Source organism: Phoenix dactylifera, chromosome 1 (genome assembly GCF_051530095.1).
Source record: "Phoenix dactylifera cultivar Ajwa chromosome 1, Ajwa_hap1_PhDact_Kaust_v1.1, whole genome shotgun sequence".
Taxonomy (NCBI): Eukaryota; Viridiplantae; Streptophyta; class Magnoliopsida; order Arecales; family Arecaceae; genus Phoenix; species Phoenix dactylifera.
Window position 1 is genome coordinate 5,668,684 of NC_143190.1, and position 15,277 is coordinate 5,683,960.

A 15,277-nucleotide genomic window follows, 5' to 3' on the forward strand; every position below is an offset into this window, starting at 1 on the left:
TCTCATACCATCCAATTCGGGTGGATATGGCATACCTTACATTAAACACTAGCGCATACAAAAACAACAAATGAGCTATAGTTTAAGCCTCACACCCCCAGTACTCTCAAAACAGTATCACAAAACAAACCCTTGAAAAAGAGAGATCTTCTGAGCAGGCTCGACTATGTCGTTCAATGCCTTTTTCAAGTCAATTTCAATAGATAATTTTGAAATTTCTGTATAGACAATGAAAATGGATTAACATATTATTATACTTAAACAAACAAGGATGTTAGTTGGTACATTTTCATATTGGAAAAATTGAGTGAAAGATTCGGAACCATACAAAATTTATGCCTCAAAGACCTGGTTGTGAGACTTATGTTACTCAACACTAAGTGCCGTCAATGCCAATGCTTGATTACTTCTAAGTTAGAATGAGAACTGCTCAGTAACTTTTGATGGTTTCTGAAACAACAGATCTGTGTATATCTCATCTGTTTCCTCAACTACCTCCTGTGAATCATCCTTCTTCCCAGCTCCAGGCGATTTGGTCTTGGAGCATCAATTCCTGGGGTCATTCATCATAATTCTCTTTCTGAGATCTATTCTTTGAGGTCTTCAAAATATGATGCAGGAATCTCTGAGGGAGGAAGCAATGCGGCAGCTACACACTTAAACTGTTCGACAAAAATTACTGCAGGTCAGCCCAATGCAATTGAACTTGAGATTTTGAACCTTACGCTACTATGTAAAGCAAAGGGCTTGGAAGAAGACAAGAACCTACCCTGTGCTGCCTGTACTTTTCTTTGATAGCCACCAAAGCAGACCCCTTCTTGTTCAATTGCAAATCATATATAGCATGGACGCACTCCTTTAGCTCAGACGGCTTATAACCAGTGTAGCGTTGAAGTGTTTCATTCTGGAAAATTGCATCAAGACGATTTAGCACATCCAACTAAGACACAGGCAGTACATAACTAAGAAGCCCCACAACTGGAACCATAAACATTTGGAGCAACATGCTCTTACCCAAGGGTGTGATGCTCGATTAATGGTCAATCTTGCAAGAAAAACAGCTGAAGCAGCAATTACTGATGGCAAGAACCGGACACAGCCATAGTCTAGTAAGCTCAACTCTGCAAGGTAACTGCCTAAGAACTCCAGAAGCAGAGCAGGATACTGCAATAGAAGGTAAAAACCACTATGAATAAGGGGACCAGAACAAATGCAACATCCAAGGCCAACATGCTGTTAATAATCCAAATCCATGGGGGCATAAAAACACTTACTTTGCCATCCTCTTGTCCAGCCTTTGTGAATCGCCTAAACAGGACAAAATAAAAGCTCCATCAGCCTAAGCGAATGCTAAAGAGCGCAATCATGACATGAGTCTATGAAGCTTACAAAATCGCATCCAAGCAACCATGGCACATGGATCTAACTTTGAAGAAAATTCACAGGGAAAGAAGACCCAAAAAAAAAAAAAAAACTGTTATCAAATTCCTCAAGCAATGTCAGAGCCCATACCTAAGAAAAGTTTTAGTAGTAGGATTTCCCATCTCAAACTTGAGAAGCTTTAGTATGTCACTCTCCATCTTCACCACCTAAAAAACCAAAAACATGGCAAACACACAATTTACTAACTCCCCAAAGCAAGTAGATAGAAAGAGATGGAGAAAGCAAGAGAAAACAACACAAAAGATCACCTCTTGCTTTGTGTAAGTGTTATCGGTAATATAACAGAAGTCTTCCACATGAGGAGGGCTAATTTCTTCATACTTCCTGTTTCATTGAACGCCCAAAGCAATCAGATGGAGAGAGGGGAAAAAAAACAATTTTTACCGAAGAAGAAGAGGAAAGAAGAAGAGACCATACGAGGCAACGAGCATCGAAGACACCCCGAGAAGCTGTAACTTCTGCCTACTGAGGGCATTGAACGAAAGAAATCTATCGATATACGAAACAGTGAGATAAAGGGTATCCGAGACAAGCTTGTACTCCTCCGCAACCTCGACAAGCCAATCCACCAAAATCCCTCTCATATTCGCCGTCACATCGGTCTGGATCGTCTCGATATAATTCACCAGAGGCCTTCTCTTCTGCTCCACCTACATCCATAAAAGCAGCACAACTCCAAATCAAATCAGAAATTCCAGCAGAAAAATAATAGCCCAACTGTGGAACCCAAGCTCAGAAACAAACCTCCATGGATCGAAGGTACTGATATATATCATTCGCATAGTGCCCGCACATCTGCGGATCCTCCGCATCGAAATCCATGTTGGTGGCGGCGGCGGCGGGGAGATCCGCCGGCGGCACCTTCGAGACCTCGGCATCCTCCTCCTTCTTGGACCTGAGCCTGGGTTTGGAAGGTGCGGCACGCAGAAATGCGGAGGGGCGGATGATGGCGTTGGATAGGGTCGGGAGCTCGCTCAGGGCCACGCGCTTCCTCTTGGCCGGGGGCTGGTCCTGGCATTGGGACTGGGCGGCTGAGGCGGAGGCCGCCGCCCTCTTGGCCGCCGCGCGGGTCAGGCGGGGGACGATGTTCTCCTTGTCCGCCATGACTCCCTCTCTCTTCTCCTAATCCTTCGCTCTGGCGACAGAGAGAGAGAGAGAGAGAGAGAGAGGGAGGGAGGGAGGAGTCGAGAGTGAGGAGAAGGGAGGGGGAGGGGAGGGGGGTTTGTAGAGAGAGTTTGGGAGGGGAGGGAGGCCGCCATTTGCATTTGCCGAAGAGGTTCGAAAAAAAAAAAGAGGGGGAAAAAATGGGTTGCGCGCTCGGAGAGGCCGGTTTCTTTTTTTTGTTTTTTTTGAGTTTGAAATGAAGAGAGAAAAGAAAGCTCTGAATTTGGAAATTTTGGGGGTTTTGGAGCCTCGGAAGAAACGACGCGTTTGGCGCCCGGCGGGTCGATTGGGGGCTGCTTTAAGAAACGGCTATAGCGTTGACTCGGCATTAGCCGGGCACCGGATTCACTTGATATTTGGTGAGGTACTTCTTTCCATACAAATTTCCATCAACCAGTGTATTTTACAACGTTTGAAAGCTGATAGATGCGGCTGGCTGCATCATTTTGGAGGGAGACTCTACCTTGCTGGTCGTACGTCTTCGGGAGGAGGGGCAGGAGGAGATGGAGCACCCGCTTTTGGACGACATGCGACGGATGTTACGGGAGTGCCGGGCTATCTAGATCTGGCATGTCCTTCGAGAGGCGAACCAAGCTAATGACTGGATCGCCTCATTTGCTGCTCACCATTCGGAAGAGTTTCTTTGGACTCAACAGTTCTCATTTCTTTTTGCTTTGTGTAGGCTTTTTACTTCTAATATAGCAGATTGTGCTCATGTTAGAGCAGCATGAACTGTCAATGCAACAAAAAAAAAAAAAAAAAAGCTGATAGATGCGGAATTAGACAATTCTAATTAGAAATTGACATCATGAGTTTTGATAAAAAAACAACTTGGTTATAAGCAATACTTTACCACATCAAATCATACATTTCCTTGTTGGCATGAAAAAGAAAATATGCCTAAAGAAGCATGAGAATTGGTATAGCTTCCCTCAATTTATGATTCATGATATATTAAGTCGGTAGACCAAGTTTTAGATCGTTTCTAGAGAAGCTGCTTCTATGGAGTGATTACAAAATAAATAGTCTTTGATCCCAATATAAACTGGCTGGTTTGATTGCCATGTGAAATTATCCAATTTTATTGATGTGATTGTCCTTGTTACAAAATCAAATATTTATTGCCTTCTAGAATCCCTAATAATTTTTCTACTTGTAAGCACTAGTTGAAACATCTAATTGCGATCATCACTCTCGTTACATTTCTAGTGGTTGAGATTTAATCCAACAAGCTGGAGATCTTGAATTTGAAGTAGTTTGAGCATAAGACTATATACACATGCAGGCAGAGGCTCTCTGTATACAGCATAAGCCACTCAAACCTTCCAAACAATTTCTTTTTTTTTTTTTGGGTGATGTAGAGTAAAGATACCCACAAATCTACATTCTTAAAAATAAAACAACATATAAATCATCATAAACAAGGAGGTGAACATCTAGAGGAATAGACATAAGGGAATAGAATCTTCATTAGATCCCACTCCAGCGAGCATGTCTGTTTCGTTGACCTCTCTACAAGCATGGCTCGCACGGAAGAATGCAAGTAGTTGCTGAAATTGCTTTATGTCCACAAGAAGAGGATGTTTTGGAGACGATCTATTGCTATGCTGATAAATATTTAATAAATGACTGTAGAGGAGTCACCTTCTAGCTAAATTCTTGTAGCTCCAAGTTTTAAGACAGTTGTCGTCAATCCTTCCCATGCCGCTCTTAGTTCTACTTTAGAGACTCTGGATATTATGAAATACTTAGTTCCAGCCAGAAGGATATTGCCATAAAAATCTTGGATAATAAAGTCAGCACCAGTCTTCCCTTCTTTCCATGATGCATCAAAATTCACCTTCACTAAATACCACAGGGTGGGGGTGTCCAAGAGATAAAAGTTTGGTTTGGAGTTAGTGAGTGACCTTCCAAATAAATTTACTTACATAATTCATTAGCAACACTTAATTTCCAATCAAATATTGGTATGACTTTCAAGACATCTGTAAGAAGTCATAAAAATATGTAAATCATACAAGACATGACGACTTTCAATTAATATAGCCCACATGGCAATATTGATGCCTAGGTTGTATGTTTTATTTTGTCCAAATGGTCCCTAATGGTTGGAGCTTGATGGTTGACACTATCATATTATCAGCAACTTAAGTTTTAGGTTAATGAACCTAGTTTTTTTTTTGTAATTTCATTTTTATAATAAAATCTTGTCATTCCAAAAATAAATTGAGGCATCAACAGCCAGAGGTGGCAACAAATGTTGGCTACATTGGAGATAATTAATGAGCCATAGCTTGGAGATAATTACAACATCTTATTAATACACTTCTTTACTAACCAAGTATATGATCTTGATGTCGGGAATGATGTATTAAATATCAAAAGTTACAAGCCACTCTCGCGTCAATTTCTAGTGCCATCAAGCAAGGAGATACCGAAATTAGTAGGCTAAATGCTGTCAAGATCTTGAACTCCAAGCATTCCAATATTGAAAAAGATAACCGAAAGACAACAAAAGATAGCTTGTTAGATATCAAGGCAATGTTGGCAAGTACCTAGAAATACGGATATGAGGTCCTTGGTTAATGAAGGAATGATTAACTGAAAGTAAGGATGGCAATTGAGTCGGGTCTAGTTGCATCAAATATGAGTTGGGTAAAAATTTGTCGACCTGAACCTGATCAATTTATTACACAAGTCAAACATCCAAATCCAAATCTATCTTTCTATTAAACAGGTAACCTGCACTAATCCGCATAACACATTTACTAAATAGGACAAATCACGTTAAATAGGTTAAACAAGTTAAGTGGGATTTTAACATGTCAAATAGATTTAAACGGATTAAACAAGTTAAGCATGTCAAGCTAAAAGGGTTTGAAATCAGTTAAGTAGGTTTTGAATAGATTAAATATGTCTTAAATAGGTTAAAAGGGTAAGGTCACTCAATGTAATTATTAGACAGGTCAAAGGTTTATAGGTAGGTTGACCCATTTATGACCAGAACCTATTTATTTTAAACTGAAACCTACTTAAAACAAATTGATTGCGGATAGAGTTGATAGGTCGAGTCATAAATTGCCACCTCTAATGGAATATGCTACCCCAATTTTCGACTTGAGAGATGAAGCACTAGAGGAGGGCACAATCAGCATCTTGGTGGAGAGAACCAAAATTGCAAAGGAAATGATTGAGAAGAGTTGATTCAAATAGTCCAAGATCATCATTATTTATGAGGATCTTCACATTTAATACATGAAATCTTATTGCTCACCTATAGAAGTCACTAAGGATAGGATGGCAAGAGGCTACCTTTTCAACATAACACCTATTCACAGCCAGTAGCACTTACTAATGGACCCAATTGTTTCTATTGTAATCCGTCTGAATCAAGAAAAGTGAAGGTCCAACATGCTCCTCAACAGATAACTAGTAAACCACTTTGATTTGTCTCTATGGAATGGAGGTCCGACCTGCTTTAGTAGGTCATTCATCTTCCATGAAAGCTGTAATGGAGGTTCAATTTGTTGGGAAGTATTATTCTTTTGTTAGCCTTGTTTCTGAACATACATTGCAACAAAAGTTTCTTCTTTGTACTTTGGATCTTCTTTTTGTTCAAAAATACTAAAAGTAGCATCTTTGTATCATTAACATACCTCATTTCTTATCCCTTTCGCTTCTGGAAATTATAAAGACCGCTTCTTTTCAATAATTGTTAAACATAGACCGCGAACACGTCAAACTAGGATCATCTGGACTTGATTTAGTTTCACGCGGCTTACTTGGGATGGTTCTTTGGAGAAGGAAGAGAAGTAAGAAAAAGTTTGGAGTTGGGTAGGATCTTACTTGTTGCAATTTGGTGGAAATTATGGAAGGACAGAAATGCTAGAATTTTTAAATGTAGGGCCAAACCGATCCAACTACTAGCTTTCGAAATTATCTCTTCTTGGATGTTCAAGCACTAGAAATTCATCAAAGCTTAATCATATTTTGTTCTTCAAATCATTGCTTATATAGATATGAAAATGTCTGAATCCTCTAGACCTAGTTTGGGAATTTTACTTGCATCTATTCTGCTAGCTAATTAGAGTTTGGAGAGAATGAAGTAGTAGGATATTTAGAAAATCCCTAGGGAGATCAACTATGATCTAGGCCGAGTTCTCTTTTGATTTTTCTTAGTTCTTCCTCGCTTCTTCCTTGCGCCGGCTGACCACCATCTCTAGTGGTGCTGCAGTGGAAGGCCGCCCATGATTGCCATCGCCGGGGCTGGGCAGCCTTGGCCAATCACCCCTGTTCCAAGAAGGGAGGGAGAGAATGGTTCTCCCCTATTTTGGAGAAAAAGAAGAGAGTCTTCTCCTCCTCCTCTCTCTCCTTCTCTTTTCTCTCTCTTGGTTTTCTCTTTCTCTATTTCTCTCTCTTCATATGGTTCTATAGACCTAACAGGATGGTCCCAGATATTCTCATTGTGGACCCAAGGTTGACCCCAATAAAGGGTTCAGGACTAATGTCGCTTTGACCATCTATAGTGCTAGCTTTAGCCCGAATATCGTCGAGTATTGTTAGACTCTATCATCATTAATCTTTATTGTATTACCTATACCATAGTATGATTCTTGTTTCATAAGTTAACTAATTTGATTGGCTAGAGCAGACCAATTTGGATCGTCGGACGCTGTTACCTAGTCGACCATATCCATCCTGCACCGAATTTTGTCAGCTACCATTGGACCCATAATCGATAACCCCTGATATATTACTTTTTTTGAATTTGATATATCTTTTTCGATTAGATGTATTGAGTTACGATGCACTGACTGATTCGAACACAATTGAGCATTGTCATAAAGGTGGCCTTGTATATCTTTCTATGCCAATCTTTTCATAGTTAGCCTTGATTTTATATGAGGCTACGTTCATTCGGGCAGAAAAAAAGTCCAACGAAATCTTGTATTCTAGTTCTAAATTTGGGTAAGGCCCTGACCATTTTTTTTTAATTTTTAATTAAAGGAGAATAGAGAATATGGGTAATTCAAATATTCAAACTCTAAAATTAAGTAATTACTGAATAATTGATTCATTAATATGGTGATTTATTGATAAGGGATAAGTTGGTGTTATATTGATATTAAATTGACTAAACATATTAGGTGTGGATTGGTAGTATTGTAACTGCGTAGGATAGCCTTCATAGACTTACGCGTGAAATTTTGTCAGTCTTGGACTGAGTCATAATCTTGCTTAGTCCAAAGCCAAAAGTTCATCAATGAGAAACATGAAAATCAGATTAATGAGAAATAAATGAAATATCTTATTTAGTTGTCGAATTATTAGTTGCATTTGAGATATGTGTGTGTGTGTGTGTATATATATGTATGTATGTATGTATGTATGTATGTGTGTGTATGTATATATATATATATATATATATATATATATATATATGCTTCTTTGAAAAGTTGATAATGAGTATTTATGTACAAGTTATTTGTATAAGCTTTCTAAGTATTGATATGATATTCATTTTATCTAGTATTGCTAATTGATTATTTTTTTATTACTTATGGTGTAGTGATTCAAGATTCTTATTAGGTTGTAAAGCTCACAACCTCTTTCCTCTTTTTTTTTTTAGAGTTGTAGGTTGTATGGTACTTGATTATGGTTGAGATCACCTGAAAAGAGATGAATGGATAGTGTATCATTGATACTGGTTGAATGATTAAATTTGTTATATATTATTATTTAGTGATATTGAGGTTGCGATAAATTTTTAAGCTTTGCATATCCTCTGAAGCTCTGCCTTAGAAAGTGTGCGGCCATGTCATGTGCCCGACCCAGGCGGCGGGTTCGAGGCATGACATAAACTCTTTATCTATTTCATGATCTTGATTAAATGAATTGCCGATGAGCTTTATTGCCATCTTTCTTCTCAAAACAGTCCTCTTCATTGGGCTAATGGAATCCATATCATCCAATCTATGCAACAAGCCAGTTGACAACCAATGCCCTTTGGTCAACGAAGACGTGGCACATCATGCATCCAACAGCTACCTGCATGGGAGATTAACTGTCTTCATAAGGGAGTAAGTTTTAAGGTGTGGATGCAAAAAACCTCCAAGCCGATCCAAAAATGTTGTCCTCTATTAAGATGGATTCCATATCATCCAACCCAATTGGCAAATTAATTGACAACCAATGCCCTTTTTCATCAATGAAGAGAGCTGCCTCACAACTGTCTGTGCGTACGACGGAATTATCCTCGCAAGGGGAACAAGCTTTGAAGCTTAGATACAAAAACTTCCAAAACGAACCAAAATTTTCAAAATCCTCTTTTGTTGAGGCAGAAGAATTCGTAATGTTTGATTTGATGGACAAATAAGTCTATAACCAGTGCCTTCTGATCAACTGATAGAGCTGAAAAAGCACGTAATGCACTGGACAAAGTGTATAGTCCTAGCAAGAAGAACAAGCTGTCTGTGCGTGTTTTGGCAGCAATTTTCACATAATAAATACAACTAGTACAACAAGATATCATGGAATTGCATAGAAATGGATGGACAGGAATCCGAAATCTCAGAGCCTGCATATCTAGCGACATATGAGACCACCCATCGTACCACCGGACTCTTTATAAAGTATATGTGCAGCCCCGAAAGGATGCCAGAAGAAGGATACGCTCTAAAGAATTGACACAAAAGCCTGCAAACCGATATCGAATGGCTTCAATAACACTCCACATGCAACAATCACTGGATGAAGATTCAAACCATGAAATCCTCTAAACAAAGGAGAGGCCCAAAGATTGAACCAAGATGGTGGCATCCCCTTGCTCACAGGTGTGAATCAGGAATTAAAAAACAAGAAGAAGAGCTAGTTTTGTTGTATTCTTTAATTATAAGTCAATGACAGACTTATAATCCAAAGCATAGGCTGTTTAAGTAACAATCTTGATGGGAAAAATCAGGGTTTGAATAAGGTGGGGTTATATGACAGCAATTGAACTTCATTTTTTGTTTGCACTGCCACTTTCCTAGAAACTGAATTCGGCATTGAAAAGAGCCTCAAAGCATCCAGTCCTTGCATAAAATCTTTTGTCCACTCAGAGGAAGAACATGATAAATGTCACAGCAACTTTTCTCAAAACATGATTAATATCAGAAACATGTTCTATTAGCCGTCCTCAAAAAGCTAGATATTGTTTCACAGTTTTGTGGTTCTTCTCTCAAGTGTACCTAGCAAAATTAGTGCACATAAATAAGGGGCACTTGAATTGGCTCAATTTGCTTCCACTTCTTTAGCAGCGACAGAAATTACTAGGCGAAGACGCGTAGAGCAGCCAGCACAAAAAATTACCAAGCATATAACATCAATGGTCTTGTCAACGACTTGTGATAGCTACGTCATACATGCTCCTCCATTAAGAACTTGCTGACAATACATGCCCAATACTTGCTGACAATACACCTGAACTCTTCTGAAAGAATCCAACAAATTTTATGCTCCAAAGAGCGAAGCTATCATCCGATGATCCCTGGGGATGTTACCTACTCTTTCTTCTCTTTCTCAGTTCACGTTCTATTGCTTTCTTCCGGTTGTTCTCCTGTGTATCTTCCATTTTTATTCCACTGCTGCTGCGATGTCCAGCTCCAATTGCATCATTTCTTTCTCCAACAGATTTTTTCCCTTTGCTTCCACTGCTAGCATAATTCTTAACTCTCCCCTTGTCAGGCTTGTCATTGTTTCTCTTAGCCTCAGTCGCGCTGGTGCCTTCATCAGGAGTAGAGATTACTGCATGATTGGCTTCCTTGGCGGAGACTCGCATGCTATGGCGTGCATTCTCAAACCATTTACTGATCTGTAAACACATTAGCACAGTAAGGTAATCATGATATGTGTGTGTGAGAGAGAGAGGCATAGAGTTGTTTTATGAGAGATCAGACCTGCCTACTGGTCATCCCAGATTCTACTGCTAGCCTTTCTCTCGTCTCCCGGCTAGGATATTGGTTCTCGTTGAAGTAATCATGAAGTTTCTGCCAAAAAAAGAAGAAAAAAATAACTCTAGGTAATTTTTGCTGACTAATAAACATTTTGAAGAGATCATCAACTTCAAGCAGGCATTCTTTTGAGAACTGGGAGGGCAGAGAAGGCAGGAAAAAAGGTTTTTCTTCGTCCCAGTTCACTTAAGGTGTGTTCATCCCGAATCACCTCCTGAACCAGAACTCTCAGATCAGTCTGTCAAAATAAGTGCAGACCTTAGCCGCTAGCTACTGTATCAGATATACCATGGACAGGATGAAACAGGACCCTCCATCATCTCTTCACATCCTTCTTGACACACACTCATGAAAAGCTCTCTTGAGTGACGAGATATCATTTCACGACCAGGGCCTCCCCAAAAGGTAAGCTGGAAGGTGTTATTTGAATTCCTTGCCTTGTATAAGTACCCAAGATCTGCCCAATGGATAGCTGATGTGGTACTAAAAATACGCCCGCACGGATCCTCATATAAATCAAACTGGAAACAACTTGCAACAAGTTTTCTCAAACAGGCACATGCTTAACGAAAAATTCTATGGCAAGATGGTTTAAGGATATTCACTGCACTAGCTACTTAAAGTGGTCATTCATCTTCAATCTTCACCCCAAGGTGATGAACATATTAATTCTATTTCGAAAAAATCTTCAAAAAATAAGTGAAGAAATTATCTTCCTCTTTAGAGATTGGATTAGAGCTATGTCCAGTGGCAGAAGTGGGAGATTTGAAATTTTGAAAACTCCTTGATTATCAACCCCAAAATCTGTACATGGCCCCCAAGAAATCTCTCCATAGCAGCATGGCCCCCCTCTATCCACAATTCTGGTCTGGTCCCTGCATTTCAGCAACTACTCAAGAATTGAGAATGTTGGTCAGATCACAGTTGTTGTTGTTCATTGTATTTAAAATATTTTCTGGAGAGAGATTTGTATTTAGAATTTTTTGGTATTCCTAAAAGAGAAGCATGTATTTAGAGTCTTTCCTTAGTATGACAAATATAGACTTCTTTTGAGGCTTGACAAGTCACGATTGGAGGGGACCCACAACAGCCACATTAATTTTCGCATTTTATCTCCCTAAATCTATATTATTTCACCTTCTATACTCAAGTTCCTGAAGTTTTTGATTGAAGGGGACTCAAAACAGCATCATTAACTTTCACATTCATCTCTATCAATCTTCATTTCTATGCCCATTGACCTGGAGACTTTGGACTCTCTCTCTCTCTCCCCCATCCCCATTGGAGAGGATTCAACAGTCTCATTTCCAAACAGCCTCCTTTCGAAGTCTTCCAGCTCCACTACAAGTCTCGCGGTATATATTCAATAAGATTTGTAACTTAGTTTCTCTTGTTAAATGTATAAAAATTAGTTTAAGTATTTTTTTTGCATATGCAATTAAAAATGTGTTAGTTTTATTCTAAAAAACACACCTGAAAATCCCTTATATTCTTTAAGCATTAAAAATCTTTTCATTTTACGGACAATCTTTATCAAAGTTAAGATTTATCGATCACCTGCATGATGTCTATGTAGTTATGCACATAAACTTATATTTCTATAGTACTTTATACATAATGCTTTTCTGTTCTTTCATTTGTTTATCCATGATAGCTGAGCCTAATTGTGAAAGCAGCAGACTAGAAATTAAATTAGAAAAGAACTTTTGAATAAATAACAAAGAAAAGCTAGGGAATGCTACGTAAATGTTAAAATTTTAGAATTTGAGTTCCATTGGCATAATAGCTTTTAGAAATATTTGTATCAACAATTCTGTCTATGGTAACGGCAGTCTTGCTTTGGCATTCATCTCCCCCACCCGCGCCCCCAACCAAAAAAAGGAGGAAATTCCTCGTTCTGTCCCTTGCTATTGATGAAACAACAGAAGATCTCCTCATTCATTATGAAGTTTGGTTTACTCCTATCTTTTCCTTCTTCCCCCTCTCCGTTTATATCACTGGTTTTTCCTCTCTTCTTGTTTCCTTTTTTTCCTCTTCTCATATCATACATCCTTCATAACATTATGGAGGCATGTTATTTGTGATAAAGTACAATTTTCGGACAAAATACAGAGCCATAAGATCTTGAAGAAATGGGTTGGTAATCTAGCATGCAGCAAAACCTGGTGAATGAGTTGAATATGCATCTAGCAGAGAAACTAAGAGTAGGAGAGTGAGCATGCCAATGGCAAGACACAATCCATCTCATCAAGCCCTTGGTGAAGATTAAACAAACATTATCCACTTGTGCGAACATGTCAAAAACCACAAACCCATTACTTACTCATCGACTTTCACCAAATCTGATATTATTCTCAACACATAAAAATATTCAACTCGCTCTTATGCTTTCAAGCCAGTTTGAAAGGTGGTGATCTGCCGGTCAACACTTGAGTAATAGCATGATTTCCTGCCTAACAATTGGTTTCAATGTATTAAGGGTATTCTGCAAAAATGGCTTCACACATTTTCAGATTTGCAGGATCAGTCCCTTTTTCCCCCGATCTGCAAGATCAACCATTTTTAAATTTTTCTGACCAAATTGCCCCTGGCTTCATACATAGATTCAAGGGGACTTGTGCACATATTATACAGTTTACATATTTAGACTAACTATTGCACACAGTTAAACTAGGTACATTTAACAAGTGGTTTAATCTAAAATAGCTAGCTGCATACATTTAAACTATTTGGTGCTCATAGATAAATAGGTAAAAAAAAAAAAAATGTGCGGTACACACATTTAAACACATTAATGCATTATAAGAGATGCAGACATATAAACTAATTAGTGTATACATTCATTGAGATACACAAATGTGGATCGATAACATGCACCTCAAGGGTGATTCTGAAAAAAAGGTGATTCTGCGATTATGAAAATGTGCAAGGTCGTCTTTGCAAAATGCCCATACCATGATGCACCACTAAAGACAAACAAGAATCTGTGCCCCCAAGCAAATAATGCAATATCAGCCAATCAGCCATAAAAGCACATCCATGATCACTCCAGTTATGATACCTGTATATTTTACCAAGGAAAAATTTTCCCTGACCATATCTTGGGACTAAAGGTGCCCCAAGGTCCTAAGAGTTCACAAGTTGCATATTCTCACCCTCTCACCCTTAACCTAATATCTTTATCTCATTTACAACGATTTATCTCCCACTTCATTTGTACCAACATATGCCCAATGAGTTTCTCATTCTGTATCCTTATATAGTAAACAATGTGAAATCCATCATTCAACAATTAACAACACCCACATGCAAAATCTGTTGAACCGATACTGAAACCTATACTGGTCGGCGACAGATTCGGTACCATACCGACATGCGGTACAAGTGGCGTGCCGGTCATTGTTTTTTAATGGTGATCATTTTTTTTTATTTTTTTCAATGATTTTAAGTATAATTTGATGTTTCTTGATGTTTTTATCACCCCAATACATCCTAAATGATGCATGTTGATGCTTTAAAAATGATGCAAAATATAAAATAATTTTTAAGTTTACTTTTTATTTCTAGAATGCTTTGCATGCTAGAAGAAGCAACATGAAATATCCTAAAATCAATGTGAAATATAAAACATAAAATGATACAATCAATTACATATATTTAAAGTACAACATAAATATCTAAAATCTCGTCGAGGAGCTATGTCTCTCGTAAATATTCGGATCATTTGCATAATCAGGAGATACATCAGCTATCCCTCTAGCCATCCCTCTAACCAAATAGTGTTGTAGTCTTGTACGCTTATCCCATAAGGAACACACTCCGAGTTATAACCAGTCTCAGATCTCTCACTGAAACTCTGGCTCTGAGAGGTATTCTCTGATTGATAATACAATTGAGAAGCCCATCTAAATATGCCGGTAGCAAAATCTGACACGTAAGATGCTCCGAACTGCGTAAGATAGTAGCCACCGAAAGACGCCTTAAACGCACCATATCCATATTCGTATCCGAATGGATTATAAACTACCTATGGTTGTGGGTAATAAGATCCAGCTGCATCGTATCCTCCTGAACGACGTCGATAAGCACGTTTTCTATATGCAAACATATCCTCACGGACTCTACTAGCTCATGCTCCATAGTCACCATCCTGTATGGCATGCATAAACTGGAACTCATCCGTGAATCGAAGACCATCCTACACTGTCTTATAAACGGTGGCTTCATATCCTCCACTCCTTGGCTACTAGATCCATGATCACCAGAACTGACATCGCTGCTATTTTTGGTCCCTGAATCTGAGTAAACCGACTCCTCCCTGCTCTCCATCGAGGCTGCAACTGCCTCCCATTTTTCTTTCTTGTTGTGCTAAGTAGCTACCTACTTTTCCTTCGTGGCCCTCTCTATCTAGCTATGTTGGAAGGACGAATGTCGCCCACATGACTAAGTTGACCGGATAGCGTGGTGACCTCGTTTAAGCAACTCTCAATCAAATCTCTAGGAGGATGTCTCGAATAAGGAGTAATATAATGATCGGCTCCCAAATGACCCCTGCAGCTATAGCTGATCAGCTGAAAAGATGCATGAAATATGGCAATATGCCCATTGCCCTGCATCCATCCTAGCCTCGCTGGCTATAAAACTGGCCGGTCGTGGAGGCAATCATGGCTCATCAAGCT

General features: G+C 39.0%; 2 protein-coding genes across 6 annotated transcripts in view; both read right to left on the reverse strand.

Moving 5' to 3' along the window:
- Positions 1 to 228: 228 nt before the first annotated feature.
- On the reverse strand, positions 229 to 2,639 carry LOC103700824 (cyclin-A3-1-like). The gene is made up of 8 exons (XM_008782702.5): positions 2,188 to 2,639; positions 1,861 to 2,093; positions 1,692 to 1,767; positions 1,513 to 1,589; positions 1,275 to 1,308; positions 1,015 to 1,164; positions 770 to 904; positions 229 to 662 (listed from the first exon to the last, which is right to left on the reverse strand). Exons 1-8 carry the CDS (start codon positions 2,545 to 2,547, stop codon positions 588 to 590), a joined length of 1,140 nt encoding a protein of 379 aa, XP_008780924.1. The 5' UTR covers positions 2,548 to 2,639; the 3' UTR covers positions 229 to 587.
- A 7,042-nt stretch (positions 2,640 to 9,681) lies between these two features.
- Positions 9,682 to 15,277, reverse strand: part of HAT3.1 (Homeodomain-like protein with RING/FYVE/PHD-type zinc finger domain-containing protein) — a 36,477-nt gene continuing 30,881 nt past the window's right edge. For 3 of the 5 annotated variants that reach the window (XM_088718759.1, XM_088718755.1, XM_017841289.4), the window contains 2 exons: positions 10,545 to 10,634; positions 9,718 to 10,459 (listed from right to left, as the gene is read on the reverse strand). In XM_088718759.1, coding sequence (XP_088574885.1) covers positions 10,145 to 10,459; positions 10,545 to 10,634 — 405 coding nt within the window. In that variant the 3' untranslated portion in view covers positions 9,718 to 10,144. Of the gene's footprint in view, positions 10,460 to 10,544; positions 10,635 to 15,277 lie in introns of all 5 variants that reach the window. The other 2 variants (XM_008782701.4, XM_088718749.1) reach the window with 1 other exon arrangement.